At 39.5% G+C, this 17,205-nt stretch overlaps 1 protein-coding gene and 1 long non-coding RNA gene across 3 annotated transcripts in view; one reads left to right on the forward strand and one right to left on the reverse strand.

Annotated features, from left to right (window-relative positions):
* The window catches only part of LOC309627970, a 749,424-nt gene that overhangs the window by 171,677 nt on the left and 560,542 nt on the right, over nt 1-17,205 (reverse strand). The window lies entirely within an intron of this gene.
* LOC309627919 (uncharacterized protein) overlaps nt 10,027-17,205 on the forward strand; it is a 56,947-nt gene continuing 49,768 nt past the window's right edge. For both annotated transcript variants that reach the window (XR_014244016.1, XM_082390303.1), the window contains exon 1: nt 10,027-17,154. Coding sequence is in view for 1 of the 2 variants with exons in the window: in XM_082390303.1 (XP_082246429.1) it covers nt 16,793-17,154 (362 nt within the window). In the remaining variant the exon portion in view is untranslated. The remainder of the gene's footprint in view (nt 17,155-17,205) is intronic.

Consider the following 17,205-nt stretch of genomic DNA (forward strand, 5'->3'; position numbering starts at 1 on the left):
TGTGAAGGAGATGCAGTTATTGCTGTGTGGGGAAAGCCTTTGGTGAGACTGTTGGGTGATTAACTTGTGGACTTTCCAAAGGCATCTGTCAGCTGAAATAGTTGTTGTTAGCAGTGCTCGAAAAGGCTTCAGAGAACACTTTAGTAGCCATGAGTGCGTGCAGGACCCAGGTCTTGGCTTCTAAATATCATTCTCCACTGAAAGAATCCAGGGCTCCTTTGAGAGGTGGCTAACTCCGGGTCTGGAGCAGGGAAAGTGCAATGTAAACTTGGAACATTTCTTGTGCCAAGATGCAAGGAAGTGTTCAAAAGAGGGGGGCTTGTGCAAAGGACATAGGAGGCAGCTTGAAGGGGCTTCCACTGGCCAAATCTGGGAAAATTCAAGCATCGTAAGGACTTTTGATAGTAATGGAGTATAACCCAAAGAATAAAACAAAAATCCTTGAGTCCATACTGACATAAGTCAGTAAATAAGTAAATAAAGTGAGGAGAAGAAAATGCTCTTCCTTACAGTAGAATTCCAATGAATAAAGTCAAAAAGACTGATGGAGTTAGAAAATCACTTTTTGGCAGCCACTACAATAATAAGTTTTTCAGGCAAAAATCACCAATGACTCCTAAAACCAGAGGGTGAACGTTGGATGAAAAACAAAATATTTACAGAGTTTCAAAGTATCGCCTCACGATATACTTGTTAATTTCAAGGAAAATAATTATGTCTTCACAGTGGAGAAACCTGACGGGAATCATCGTAACCATGTGATCAAAGTTAACCTCATTAGAAATGGGACACATGGACATCTGGTGCCTCGTGAGGACATAAAAACATGTATATGATATTCCTGACAAAAATGCGTAACCTGAATCTAATCATGAGGGAATATCAGACAAATCCAAATTAAGGAACAGTCTACAAAATACCTAGCTTGAACTCTTCAAACTATCAAAGTTATGAAAGACAAAAAAGAATGAACTGTTCTAGATTAAAGAAGACCAAAGAGACATAACAAACAACTGTAATCGGTGATCCTGGATTTACTCCTGGACCATTTAAAGCATATTAGTGGGATAATTGGCAAACTTTGCTCAAGATCTGTTTATAATCAGATAACGATATTGGTATTAGTAATGGTAATGGTATTGCATCAATGTTAATTTCTTGATTTTGGTAATTGCACTAAGATTATGTGTGATAATGTCCTTATTTTTAGGAAATACAACTGAGGTATTTAAAGGTATAGGGATATCCCATCTAAAACTTACTTGTGTTTCAGCAGATAAATTTATATCAATGGATACAAGAGAATGACAAAGCAAATGTGATAAAATGATAATATTCAAGGAATCTTGGTGTTGTACGTGGGAAGTCTTTGTATTATTTTACAAACTTCCCTGGAAGTCTGAAATTATTTTAAAATTAAGTTACCCTATAAAGGTCTTAGAGAGGCAGTTTTAAGAGTGTCAGCTCTGAAGCCATAGGTAATGCAGTTTTATAGGATGTTGGGCTAGAGATGCCAAGGATAAAAGGAGACAAGTTTAGGCTTTAAAGACAGGGTTTCCTGCCTCTGGGGAAGATTATATTGCTTTTATAATAAAAAACCAAATGATTAAAAAAATAGGACAAAATGTACTCTTCAAGTTTAAGAACAACAAAAATATCAGGTTTAACAATGTGAATTGTGGATGAAAATGATTTAAAAATGTAAAAACAATTTGAAGGCATATATTTGTTACAAATGAGCCCTAACTAATAATAATGTTCAGAGGCACCCATCACCTTACTGTCATTAGTATGATGCCTGGGGTCTGTCAAGTCAGAGAGAGATGAGAAAGATGCAGAATTCAATCAGAGGCTATTTAAATATCTATAAGATTTGTGGTGGGAGCACACAGCAAAATATAAAAGTGTTCAGAATGAAACCAGGCAGTAAATGGATTAGTTAAATCTAATCAAGTGCTGAAACAACCTTGGTGGGGATTGCAGACTCTAATCATATTGAAGAAATAGAAAATGCGTTACTTGAATTCAGGGGGCCATGAAGCTGACCTATTTGGAGGCATGGGCTTGGAATCCCTCTCTGCAGAGAGGCTCTGTGTAAGGGTTCCTCTTGTTCACCAGTGGCTTGGAAAGTCAGTCCTGGCCAAAGCCTTTGGCCAAAAAGCAACCTCATTACACCAACACAGTCACTGAAATTCACTTGAGATGACAAACTCTATTTCTTTAGTGTGTATACAAAATGCATTTCACCCAAGGGAAAAATAGAGTAATCTTAGAGAAAATGACTTAATTCAAAATCATAATATTAGTATTTTTTCTGTTAATTAAGCACTAGAATAGGTGCACATTTGGATTTAAAGAAAATTGAATATATTATAAACACATCAGCCTTGTGATTCTCATTTAAAAAATGTAATTCGGTAGCTGATTTAGACATGATTTTAAAGTTAAATGCATAAAATATTTTACTAAGTTTGTAAATATTACTATTTAAGAGAGCTTAGAATTCACTATATTTTAAATTTATTATATTGAATTTAGTTGAATTTTTAAGTGTTTGGGAAGGTTTTCCTTATGGTGGCATACAAAAGGTGCTTTTAAAATATGCAGTTATATAAAATATGTAAATGTAGTAAAAAATGTTTAAGAGATCTTAAGTTTATAACAGAAACCAAACAAACTGAGCTGATCAAAGATTAATCAAATATTTGATTTGACTCCTTGGGAGTAATTGTTGAAATTATTTTATTTTTTAATTTATTTTTTCTAATTTTATCGAGATATAATTGACATATAATATTATATTAGTTTAAGGTCTACAACGTAATGATTTGATACATGTATTTATTGCAAAATAGTTACCACAACCTGTTTAGTTAGCATGCATCAACTCACATAGCTACATTTTTTTTTCTTGTAATGAGAACGTTTAAGATCTATTCTCTTGGCCACTTTCAAATATACAATAAAGTATTGTTGGCTATAGTCACCCATGCTGTTCATTACATCCCCAGAATTTATTTATCTTATAAGTGGGAGTTTGTACCTTTTGACCACATTCACCCATTCGCCCACCCTTCACCCCTGCCTCTGACAGCTACCAATCTGTTCTCTGTTTCTATGAGTTCAGTTTTTTTAGATTCCACATGTAAGTGAGATCATAGAGTATTTGTCTTTCTTTGACTTATTTCACTGAGCATAATATCCTTAAGATCCATCCATTTATAAATGGAATAAAACTTATAAATTGAAATTAAAAGCTTAAGGAAAACTATGTTTTTGATTTGTCTACTTTAATAAACTGAATGATAATTAGGAAAAAAAAACCCACCCTGAATTGTTGAAGTAGCAACTCAAAAAACCCACATTGATACCTACAGTAAATCTCATATAGATATATTTGAGGAAATTTATCTCTTAAAGGGAAATTATAAATAAAACATTAACAATAGTGAACTAAAATGCCCACCAGGATATTTAAAGATGTATAGTGTATACCAAATGTTCAAATGAAATTTGTTATTGGTGAAATAAGCTGTACAACACATGGAAAATGTACATAAATACCTCTTTGCTTCTCCAAACCTAGATTTTATCCCTAAGTAGTCATGTCATTTCAAATAAGGAAGGAATAAATAAGATTAGAAAGCAGACATAATATACAGCATTATCATTCAGAAATGTGGGATTCTGGCATAGGTAAGCTATATGGAAATCAAGAAAATGGATGCCAGTTAAGTCCAAAGTCCTACATCAAATTAATATGGAACATCTGGGGAAAAATTATTTTTTGGCGATGAGATCACTACTTTTATACAAAGTAACAAAATACAGCCTTAAGGTGAAACTTATTCACTAGTGAGCGTGCAGTTTATTTATTTATTTATTTATTTATTTATTTATTTGGCCCTGTGGCTTTCGGGATCTCAGTTCCCTGACCAGGCCACGGCAGTGAAAGCCCAGAAACCTAACCACTAGGCCACCGGGGAATTCCTGAGCATATGCTTTAAAAAGGAAAACAAAAAAGGATTAGAATCGAAGGATCTTAACAACTTTTGCATAAGGCTAAATCTAAAATCAGGACAGAAGTAAATTCCTTTAAAAAGAATGCAAAATAGATGAGTGTTATTAGTTAGGGGGTGGATTAAGTTTATGTAAAAGAGACCCCAAATTACAGTGGATTAAACCATTTATGTTATTTGTGATTGATGTACAGTCCCAAGGGAGGGGGACCAGGGCTGCTACAGTATCTATGCTTTGTTAAATTCTCCAGAGACCCAGGCTCCTTCTATTTGTTGCTTCTCTATCTCTGGATATTGCTCTCATCCGCACAGTCCGAGTTATCTTGCCGCCAAATCTGCATTCTAAGCCACAGGTCAGAGGAGGGCAAAAAAAGAGATGGCTCTTCCTTTAAGGACACAATCTAGAAGTGGTGTGGTGCACATCACTTACACTCACATCCCATTGGCCAGAACTCAGTGACATGGTGCCACCAAACTGGACGAGAGGCTGGGAAATGTCATCTTTATTCTAGTGGCCACCTGAACCCAGCTAAAATTGCACTGCAATGGAAGAAGGGAAGAATGGATATTGAGGAGCAATTAGCCATGACTGTGATAGTGAGCAACCTGAGATTGAAAAAGGAAGAAAAAACACACCTGAAGAGAAGTCCCTTGTACCTTCCCATCAACACCAACTGGACTTTGATGTCCGTGTTGTCACATTTCCCAGATGGTGCCCCCGATTGGGGGTGGGGATGCAAAGGGGATTTCTGAGGGATTTTTGATCAGGCACAGGCTCTTAAAGACAGATTTGGGGACTTCCCTGGTGGCGCAGTGGTTAAGAATCCGCCTGCCAGTACAGGGGACAGGGGTTCGAGCCCTGGTCTGGGAAGATCCCACATGCCGCGGAGCAAGTAAGCCCGTGAGCCACAACTACTGAAGCCCGTGCGCCTAGAGCCCGTGCTCGGCAACAAAGAGAAGCCACCGCAATGAGAAGCCCGTGCACCGCGACGAAGAGTAGCCCCTGCTCACCACAAACTAGAGAAAGCCCGTGCACAGCAAAGAAGACCCAACGCAGCCAAAAGTAAATAAATTAAAAAAAAAAAAAAAAAAGACAGATTTGGCTTGTGATTTGACTAACCAGTGTTACCTATTATGAGGGTTATTTCTAGAAATTGAGAACTATTTCTGTCTAGAGGAAGGTCTGACTTTTTAAGAGAAAAACTGCTACAACTAAGCCTGCCTATGGGACTAAGATAGGGTCTGACATTATGCTGTCAGATACGAGTGTTGTTCCGAGGAAGAGAGGAGAGGAAGAAGTACTGGATGATGAGTTTTATTTGATTAGAACCTTCTGAAGGAGACTGATAGGGAATAAGAATGTCTCAGCATAAAAGAGTCATTCCTCTGAGATGGAGGGAGGAGGATTGTTTGGAATAGTAAACACAGCAAACATTTCATGTGTTTTAGGAACCATTTAGAGGCCTCGCTTGAATTCACTTAATTTTTGCAATGACTATGAATTAGGTACCATTATTATTTGCATTTTGTAGATGGGATAAATGGGGCACCAAGTTATTAATCAATTTACTCAAGGACACACACATGCTTGAAACTGGAATTTGAACCTAAGAACTTTGGCTCCAGTATCTGTGCATGTAACTGTTTTACTGCACTACTCAGCAAACTTTTTTAAAGAAGGGAAATGACCTCATGTTTATCGCAGACAAGCCTGTGCATAGTTCAATGCTGGGAAACATGGTTACCGCACTGAAAGCCTAGGCTAGAAGAAAAACTGGATTGTGAGTTAACTGGGAGAGTGCGAGAGTGAAGGAGTTTGGGAAGAAACAATTAAACATTCAAGGCTATAAACTGTCTGTCCTGCAGCAAGGAGCATCGAATCAGAGTTCAGAGACCTGGGCAGCATACCTGGATATTCCAGTCATTCTCTATTTCATTAATTCCAGCAGTGTACTTAGCCAAGTGCTAGAAAATTTTAGTTTTGTAACTTTTCTGTGTCTCAGTCTTTGCATCCGTAAAATGGAAATACCTCTTCTCCCCACAGGTGTATTGTAATAGAAATAAATGCTGGAAAGTCTTTGGAGATTTTTAATCATAGCATTTAAAGCAGTTACTCTAAGTAGTCACATTAGTTTGGTAAAAAAACGATTACCCAAACAAGCACACTCGTGGTTGATAAATTCCAGAAGTCCTGGCAAAAGCATGGGACAATGAAGAGGAGATGGGTGGAGAACTATAGAAAGGTATACTTCTAAATACAGGGCCAGCTAGTTGTTTAGTGATGGGTGGAGAAGGCTCAGAATGTGAGCGCTTGAGCGCTGGCTTCAAACTTTCCAAGCATATAATCACGGTGGTTGATAATTTACTGGCCTTCATACTTAAGAGGGCAAACATGAAGATATCACTCCTCCTTCCCAGGAGGACTCTGAGTGTGATAGTGCCAAGTTCTCCAGATTTCTTGATTCTGTTGGCACAGAAACATTTGGAAGGTACTTGGTGTGGGGTTGAGGCAGTCGTCCATGATTTAGAACAGTTTTTCTTCTGTGCATAGATATTTAACTATGTATGGAAGGTGAGCAGGGATCATTCAGCTTGACCTTGATTTCTAGTCCCTCCCATCAGCCAAGTGACCTTGAATAAATGACTCATCCTCTCTAAGCTTCAGTTTCCCTGACTGTAAAATGAAAATAAGAGACCCTACCTCTTAAGATTGGTGGGAGCGTTACAGGAGCATGTAAAGCGCTTAGCACTGTGATGGAGTCATACTAAATGCTAAAATCATGTTAGCTATTATTTTTAATATTATCATTCTTAGGAGACCAAGGGCCAACTCAAGTGGCACTAGATTTTAACCAACTCTATTATCACTTTGGAATAAGACTAACCTACATGTGAAGAGTACGGCCCAGGATTTTTGGATGCCTCCCACTCACTCAGCAAGGGGCTACAAGGAGCTGTGGTAACACCAGCTACCCATGTGTCTTCCACGAGCATTTGCAAAAGTGCAAAAATGATAAATTACCCAAACTCTGGCAAAGGCTCTGTACCTACTGCAAGACCTAGGGGTAGGAAGGTGAGTTAGCCAAAGAAATCTATAACAATTTTGAAGTTCCTGGCACATGTTGGAGCAATAGAGTATCTTGATCCTTCTGAGAACATTTTGCAAGTGTTCTGCTATAATTATATGTAAATCTGAGACTTGGCACCAGCATATTTCCATTCAGCAAATGTGTCTAAATAAATCGATCCACCTTGTCTAAGACAGAATGGGTATCTCCAACCATTAGTATTTTCCTGCCACTGGGTTGACTTTTTTCTAGCCTGGTGTAATTCCAGGCAGCAAGCCATTGTCCCAAATGCATTTCTGATTGATTTTCTGCCTAACAACTGACAACTTAACTTTTCGGCAGGAGGTCTGAGCTCAGGCCTCCTTTTTAATGCTGCAGAATGTAAAATGATCCTGATGGATGGTTCTGAAGAACAACTGGCTTTTGTGATGGAAAAGAAAGTGAAGGACTTGGTTCCCAAACACACACCGACTTCTTCCATATGGACTACATTACTGTAAATTAGAGAAGGATGGGGGCAAGGAAGAGGATGGTTGCTCTTATGGGAAAGGTCAGGATTTAATTCTATTATTATCTTCTTGCTTATAATCTAAAGAATTCTGCTCCCACTTGAATTCACTGATTTATGAAAGTGCTTGGTGAGGGTTGTTGCGTAATCTACTTGATTCCTTATGTAACTTTGCAAAAGGCGTTTAAAATCCCGTTTTGAAACCTGATTCTAACCAGGTATCAAGAGTCACAAATTACTTAGTGGTTCGTTTCAGTGCTTAATGATACAACCTATATTTTGTTTGAAATAGATTTGATTCTAGAGATTTCATTCTAATTAAACAGGCTACTATTGGCTCCTGAGGATTTTTGCAAGGAGCAGTTGCATTTGATATTTGCATCTGAGTCATTCCTGAAGGATGGAAACTTCTTGGATAAACCTCCAAGTCAATCAATAGGATTACCAGGGTATTAATCCCAAATATCAAATCCCCAGCTGTTGGTAGAAATGTATGAGCTATGCTTCTAAATGATCACAGTTGAGTGACACTTGAGTTTAAAGCTCCTTTTAAGTGGCAGCTGGAATTCCAAGTGGCTTAACTATTTATAAGTTCACAGGAGTCTGGGTTCTACTTAGGTGGCCAACCTAGGAGAATCTAATGGCAAACTCATATTAATTGGTACCAATGGATATACATACCAAAATCTAATGTTCCATTTCCATGCCTTTGTTCATGCTGCTTCTCAATCTGGACAGTTTTTCCCCATTCTCTTCCCATATCTAAATCCTTCCAAATCCACTTCATAATCTACTGTGAAGTCCTGGTTACTTTGACCTCATGACCTCTTCTATTTTTCACCTCCTAATGCATTTCTGGTCTGCACCATCCAACTCAGTTTATAATTATATTATGTTTCATGTATTTCTCTTATTCATATTTGTACATTGACTTTCCTCTCTCAACTACAGTTTCTTGAAGGTAGGGATATTATTTCATACCATCCTCTCCTTGAGTGTCCAGCTCAGTGCCAAACATCCACAAATCAACTAAACAATTATATACAATTTAAAACATAACTATTGGGATTTCCCTGGCTGTCTAGTGGTTAGGACTCCACGCTTCCACTGCAGGGGGCACAGGTCCCATCCCAGGTCAGGGAACTAAGATCCCACATACCATGCAGTGCAGCCAAAAAAAACAACCCCCCCCCCACCACCAAAAAGACACAAAAAACCCCCAACACCATAACTATTGAAAGCCTTTGAAAAATGTAAAAAACTTGAGAGTTTTACATTTTAAGCCATTATCAATTGATACCTTAATAGGAAATTAACACTTTTGTTGGGAGAAAAGATGGCATAGATAGGGCTATGGAGAAGGACAGAACGGATTATTTCACTTAGTTCATATTGTTGCCTCCATTTTCTCAAATCTTTTATAGCAGACATAGTAGATCAATCAGAGAAAGCACCTCAGTCGATATTTCAACAGAGAGAATTTTTTTTTTTTTTTTTTAAACATCTTTATTGAAGTATAATTGCCTTACAATGGTGTGTTACCTTCTGCTCTATAACAAAGTGAATCAGCTATACATATACAATATGTTCCCATATCTCCTCCCTCTTGCATCTCCCTCCCTCCCACCCTCCCCATCCCACCCCTCTAGGTGGTCACAAAGCACCAAGCTGATCTCCCTGTGCTATGCGGCTGCTTCCCACTAGCTACCTATTTTACATTTGGTAGTCTATATATGTCCATGACACTCTCTCACCCTGTCACATCTCACCCCACCCCCTCCCCATATCCTCAAGTCCATTCTCTAGTAGGTCTGTGTCTTTATTCCCGTCTTGCCACTAGGTTCTTCATGGCTTTTTTTTCCCTTAGATTCCGTATATATGTGTTAGCATACTGTATTTGTTTTTCTCTTTCTGACTTACTTCACTCTGTATGACAGACTCTAACTCCATCCACCTCATTACAAATACCTCCATTTCATTTCTTTTTATGGCTGAGTAATATTCCATTGTATATATGTGCCACATCTTCTTTATCCATTCATCTGTCGATGGACATTTAGGTTGCTTCCATGTCCTGGCTATTGTAAATAGAGCTGCAATGAACATTTTGGTACAAGACTCTTTTTGACCTATGGTTTTCTCAGGGTATATGCCCAGTAGTGGGATTGCTGGATCGTATGGTAGTTCTATTTGTAGTTTTTTAAGGAACCTCCATACTGTTCTCCATAGTGGCTGTATCAATTTACATTCCCACCAACAGTGCAAGAGAGTTCCCTTTCCTCCACACCCTCTCCAGCATTTATTGTTTCTAGATTTTTTGATGATGGCCATTCTGACCGGTGTGAGATGATATCTCATTGTAGTTTTGATTTGCATTTCTCTAATGATTAAGGATGTTGAGCATTCTTTCATGTGTCTGTTGGCCATCTCAACAGAGAGAATTTAACATAAGAAAATGGTTAAATAACTGTTGGAAACTGGAAAAGCAAAAAGGGGACACTAGGGTATCACAGAGATAGGAATGGCAGGAAATACTCCCACCCCCAGCCCTGGGTGAAACAAGGGAAGAGATTATGATGATGAGAACCTAGAAACTGGGAGGAGAGGTCCCATGGAACTGCTGAGGGGGGACAAGGTGAGATGGTTCTGAGGAAGCCAAAAAAAGACACTGGACCTCTCCCCCACCCCTGCTCCCCATCCCCCACCCATCTAGGTCATCACGGAGCACTGAGCTGGGCTCCCTTTGCTATACAGCACGCTCCCACTAGCTAGCTATTTTACACATGGTAGTGTGTCCAAGAGGGAGGGGATATATGTATCCATATAGTTGATTCACTTCGTTGTACAGCAGAAAGTAATACAACATCGTAAAGCAATCATACTCCAAAAAAAAAAAAAAAAGATGCTGGAACCTGGGACCAACTGCCTTGCCAGGGCAAAAAGCCATTGCTGAGGGCGCTGACCAATAGCAAGCAAACCGGGGAGGAACAAGATTGGCGATTGGCTCCTCTTCCCTAGACTTCCAGCCTCCCTCTCGTGCCTCCTGTTGGTAAGAACCTATAGGAACAGCAAGCCAGGGAAGAAAATTGTTTTCAGAATTCCGGCCACAGTAGTGGAGCAGAGAGAAAAATGAATTTGGAGTTGAGAGTTAATAGCTTTATAACTGGCACAAATAGTGATAATACATATTCCCTTCCTACCTTATGGGAGGTTGAGGGGGTTGATAAAGAGAACAGAAACACGCCTGAAGTGCAGGTAGGAGAGAGACAGGCTGTTCAGTGTCTGCCAGGACTGAAAGGTGAGGAGTGAGGGCAGCAGGCACGTGGCCCTTCGCTGAGGGCCCAGCCTGGCCACACCAGTCTTCAGAGGGAGCCCTGAGCCCCTTTCTTTCTATTAAGTCTGATGAAAATGGCCTTCCTTGGCTAATTTTGGAGGCTCTCATTGGCTTTAAAGAGTACATGCTCTGTCATCTCATCAACCTCCACGTTTCTGGAGCCTCCCCCATCTTCCCTGGAGAGAATGTGATGGAAATGCAAAGGTGACACTTTTGGCATCTTATACTAATCTGGAGGAGCTCTGGCTGATTAAATCAAGCGTTAGCGTTCCCTGAAATTCAGCTCTTAAAGAGCCCTATTAATAGCCATTCAGGATTGATTCCAACAGGGAAACACACTCAGAGAAGTGTGATTATTCCTTCGTTATGATTTACCTACTTCATGTAAAGCCGGCACCTTTATTAGAGGAAGGAGCTCATTTTACGTTAAGTCCACAGTAAAGAAAACATCTATCGTGAATATATAAATAAGATCAAACACGCTACAGGAGTCTCTGGGTGGGAATTCTCCAAATAATGAGGAGTCTGGATCTGCGATACCGTTACGAGGTCTGGCACATAGTGGGCTCTAAAATTAATCCACTTTCATGGATGAACTGCATCTGTGCTGATCACACTGCTGCCACTGAGGGCCTTTTCCAGTCAATGAGCTGTAATTTCTGAAGGAATCTTCATGGAAATCCCTTCATAGTGGAAGTGGACTCCTCCATTGTGAAAAACCAATCTGAATTTCTCTGTTTCCTGGGGCTGAAATCTTAGTATAATGGCCTTACCTTCAATTGAATGGTTGCTGTGTATAAAGCGCTGTTTTAAATTCCTTCCTGGATTAGGTCATTTCATTCTCACAACCTTAAGAGAAAATGTTTTTATTAACCTCCATTCTGCAGCTAAGGAAACTTAAGCAGAGACGGATTAAGCAACATTTCCAAGGTCAGGCAGCCGGTGGGTGGCAGAGACAGGATTCAAACCCAGTAGGATGGCCTGAGAGCCCACAGTCTTCCACATTGTGCCCCATGCCACACTGCTTCCCGGGGCCACCAAATTCCTGTTGTTGGTAAGGAGGGAGCTATACCAACAGACAGCAGTTAGACAGGCAAAATTTACCCTTTACTCCTGGAGGAATGTCCAATGCGTTCACATTTCAGAACTCACTGGGACTCTCCAAGATTCTTCTCATCTCCAAGAAGGAAGGGGCAGGAGAGGAGAGATGGAACAGTCGAGCACCTACTATGCAAGCAAGTCTGTGTTCAGCATTTTCACATATCCTACAGGTCAGCTATTATTAGACCCACCCATTTTTCAGATAATAGACTTGGAGATGCAAAGACAGTAAGTAACTTGGCCGAGTCACTGAACCAGTAAGTGACAGAGCTGATATTTGAATCCATAGATCTTGAACACTCATGTTCTAGCCGCTCTTAACACTTTGAGTTTCTTTCAAGAATTATTTAAACCTTCGACAACACCCATACTTCAGGTAATTAAGGTCTTAGAGAATAAGAAAGAGAAGGATGCTTTGCTTCTATTCAGTTTTTAATTTTGCTTTTTATTCATGACATGCATTTTAACTACCACCCATATCAATCTATGGCCTGAGCCCCCATTTCTCCTCCTTGATATACTTCTTCTAATTGGAATCCACAGAGGTCATTCTTTTGCTGTACCTATTAACTTCTGTTTCATTTACAACATTGCCCTATTAGACTTGTGGAGATTATTAACTTGGATTTTCAAATCAGATTTCCTGCAACTCTGCTCAAGGCAACCTTATTTTCCCAGTAGAAGAATCATGTATTTTCAGTGAGTGGTCATAAATATTGAAGAGTTAGTTCCTAGCTAATTTAAAAGAATAAAAGATGGAACATCCTTCAAATTTCCTTCTGATCTAACTTTGTTTGAGTAAGCTGTTTGCAAAGGTCACATCTGAAAACAATGTCATAAAGAGCTCTAAGGGGTGTATTTACAGGTTTGGCTTGTGCGTGTGTATGTGTGTTTGAATGTGTTTCTACATTTGTAAAAGAAAGGATAAATTACAAAATGAGAGCATTAAAATAACCTGAGAGAATAAAATGCCCAATTCTTTTTTCATAGTACTATATGGCAATTGTTGATTACCCCACCAATCACCCGAGCCTCTGGAAGCTTCTGAGGGTTTCTGAATTACCAAAGAAGGAATAAAGTTTCTCTCCACTTTTTTTTTTTTCCACTTGGTTTTATGGTCAGCTATGTTTTCTTATGTTTACAAGCCCTGCAAGTTAGAGATGATAGAAATTTTATAGATTCAGTAATATTATTAAGAATATTTTAAAACCTAGATGACTTTTTTTAAATTAAATGGAGTTTTTTTGTATTAAATGAAGTTTATTAAACCATGATTGAGATAGTGTCATCTAATATTTTAATATTCTAATTTATATGTCTTTACTGTATTGCTATGGAACAGTTGTTATCAGTGCCAATTTAAGTGTTTCTCCTATTTATCTTTTTCCCATTCCACTGCTACCTACCTGGTGCAAACACTTCTCTGTGTGTGTATGTTTGTGTGTGTGTGTTTGGGTTTTAATTGAAAACAAGTTTCTTGCTGGCATATACAGTTTCTTTGCTGGAATTATAAAAAGGCACCCCCTCTGTGTGGACAATTTAGAAACAGTTGCTCTTTCCTTCACTCCTTCTCTCAGCTGGGTCCCTTTCTGTTATACCTGTGCAACTATATACACTTGATTATAAATTGTGACGTATTTATAAGCCTTTAAAATTTAAGCCTGAATTAGTAAATGACCTTATTATTGGTCTCCTTGCCTTCAGCCTTTTGACTTTCCAATTTGTTTCACGTCTGCTTCATTATCCTTCATCTTCAAACAGCTTTTGCCATCTCATCTCCTTATGCAATGCCTTCAGTGTCCCCTTACGCCTCACCTGATGCTCAGAACCCTCCAGAATCTGGCTCTGTGACCTCCTTTTGTAGCCTTAACACTCACTCCTCCTCAGTGTGGACCCTACCCTCTTGTCAGACCGGTTTAGTTAGCATTTACCAAGCATGTCTTGTCATACCTACCCCTAAGATGCCATTCCTCTCATCTGGAACCCTCCCCTCCATTTCATATGTCTAGCTAATTTAAAGAATAAATTATGGGGTCATCCTTCAAACTTAAGCAGTGCCATGCATTCTGTCACCAAGTTTTTATCAATGTACAAAATTAATTTTCATTACAACTAAGTATACGTGTGATTTCCACAGCATGAAATATTCTGCTGAAGCACAGCACATTCCTAAGTCAATATCAAAGAAAGAGGACAGATTTAGCAGAATGTTCAAGAACTTTGCTTCCTGAGAACATGGTCAAGAGAGTAAACAAGTCTCTTGGAGGCATACCATGCTGAAGGGTGAATGAGGAATAAGGGGATAATTGTAGAAGAACTTTTTAATTTAGTAAAACTTGCTTTAAATAGAAAATGGTGTTGACATTTTAAGACCTTCAAGTATGTTGGTGAAAAATGCCAGTATTAGAAAGGGAACCATGAAGACAAAAGAGGTTCACTACTTCTAATCTGTCTCAGACATTTTCATCCTTAAAGAACCAGATGAAAGCTTGCCTTGATTTCTTTTGCCCATGACAACGTGTCCCTCTCCTAAGCACCAATATCATGGATCTCCTGCATCACTCTGGAGTGAATGATGTCAGCACTCTGCCCACACCCCTTCACCTTGCCCAGAAGTCACCTCTCTTATGCACTGATGGCTTCCTGCATCTCTCTGCCTGATGGTGTCCTCTCACCTGGGTGCATCTCTGGTCCATGTGCAGCATAGGTCAGAGTGTTGGGAAATTAACATCCCAGGAGCTACCCTCAAAAAGCGGGGGATAGGAATGGACAAATACTGCATTTGCTCACCCTGCGGTGGGATACTCTTCAAACATGTCCCACACAGTCTCTCAGAAGGTCTCCAGTAGCATTGAACCTGTTACTCACAGTGGTCACCTGCTCAGTCGCACACTCTACTGGCTTTCCTTCCCCATCTTGCTGCTGCACTCCTCCCAGCCCTTCCCGGAGCCATCTTCTAAATACTAAGTCGTTTGCACCCAGATTCTTGTTCCCAGTACCTTCATTAATATTATGCCTCATTTCCTTCCTCTTTCCTCCTTACATGTTTTGTGCCCTTGAGGATTAATCCACTCCCAGCCACAACACACACACTTCATATAGCACCGTGGTCATAGTAGCTAATGAGGAAGTCTTTGTTGATCAAATCAACCCTGGAACGAAGAAAGCCCTGGTGGATTTTTCTGGGAATTGATTCCAGTGGAATTTTGAATATAAGGGAATGTTATTTCTAAAGTACAGGATTTCTTCTCGTACTACTTTCTAAGAAAGGGTTTTAGGTATCAGATGATTTGATAGGTTCCTTTTTTCATACCTGACTGCATCCTCCACAGCTTGCTATCCATCTCAGTTGGATTCAAGTGCTGTTATTAATTCTCTTGCTGTTTATGTATTTCATCCTGCCTCCTGCCTCAGGCAGCAGTTACAGAATTAGTGGGAGCAAAGCATGGCGGGGACTCCAGGTGTCCTCAGCTCTGTGGGCTACCAGCTGGCTGACAGCCTGGCGGGCCCCCGGGCAGGGGACCAGCATGCCCCCTCTTCTAGAACAGCATTATGCACAATACATTTCCTGGCAGCATCTAGGAAATCTGATTAGAAACCCACCCAAAGTAGGTATTTTTCCACTGCATTTCAAGTCCATCTCTTTTGTCATGGCAGAGATTTGACTAGAAGAGGACAGTTGCTTAATTGCCATTTTAGAATGCAGATGTGCACAGTATTGAGGAAAAGAAAAGACTGCCTTGGGGCTATTTTCAGTTTTGTTCTCTTATGACTATTAGATCTTCGGCCAATTTTAAAATTAGCATTTATTTACATTGTGTTCTTGTCACACGAACCCTGGTAAAGGTGTGAAATACATAGGATTCTGTTATTACTCCTTGGTTGAGGCAATGTCTATCAGTCCTAATCAGTCTCCCTGAGGCAATCCAATAGTGAATGTTTAGTTTCAAATCTTGCATTAGTTTAGTCTTGCGTAGATCACAGTGTCGTGTGGCCATCTACCATCTGTAGAGTGCTGACTGATTGGAGTTCTCAAATGTGATGTTGTACAAAGAACAGTGCTCACCTGAATGTGGATTTTCCTTTTCTCTCCCCTCCACTCCCCTCCTTCATCTTTCCTTCCTCTCCCCCTCCTTTTTAATTTTATCTTTATTTTTTAGCTCCTTTAAGGGTCAGTTCCTTTTACAGGAGGATGGGCATCTTACTCCTAGGAATAAAACTCGAAATGTTTCTCATTATTTTTGATTAGATTCTTTCAAATAACCAGCACAATGAGACTTGCACATAGTTGGCTCTCAACAAATATCTGTTGAATAAATTCATCACACGAAGAATGGATCTTGGCAACCAAAAGTAAGATAAATACCTGCATGTACATAACTGTGTCTTCCATGCCTGCATATCTCTTGGAGGCCATTGCTACCATTACATTTACCAGCAGAAATTGTGAAGGTTACATCTGAATTTAGAAATCTGAGATGTCCCATCTGAGTTTATGATCAGATATGAAGGACCTAGAGCAACTGTTTGCTTTCAGAGATGCCCTAAGGAAAAAAGAAACTATGCCTTAAATAGAAGTCAAGAAAGCTGTGTTCTAGTTCCGGTTCTGTCACTAAAAATCTATGATTGCTTTTGCTTCAGGGACCTTATTTGTAAAATGAGGAGATTAGCATCAATTACCTGTACTGTCTTCCATCAAAGACTTTATGACCTTCTGTAAAGAACAAGAAGAGACAGCCTTTAAAAATGTGTCTTCATTAAAATGTACAGTCTTCTGAAAACGAGAAGGAAGTTATTAACACACAGTAACCAGGATAGTTCTCAGTTGTTCTTCCACTTGACATATGGGTCTTTCTATTCACCTTCACTGAAAGAATGTGATTCCTCCCCTTGCCTGTTTGCTAATTGTATTGAAAAGCTGGAAAGGAGAAAAGAACGGAAATCCTGTTTCCTGAAATATTTCTTAAGGGGAAAGAGGAAATTAACTTGTTCTGATGTTTTGTTGTCAGGAAAACATTTACTTGATTCCTTCATCACACAGTCTGATTACTCTTTTTCTTTTCCAGCTCCACAGTTCTGCTTCAGATACTCAAATGGAATTTCCAGATGGTTGCCTTCTCTAAGGTATGATGCTTCTTTCCATAAGCAATCTTTACCCTCCTTCCCTCCCACATG

The sequence above is a fragment of the Balaenoptera borealis genome, assembly GCF_965194805.1.
Source record: "Balaenoptera borealis genome assembly, chromosome: 4".
Classification (NCBI taxonomy): domain Eukaryota; kingdom Metazoa; phylum Chordata; class Mammalia; order Artiodactyla; family Balaenopteridae; genus Balaenoptera; species Balaenoptera borealis.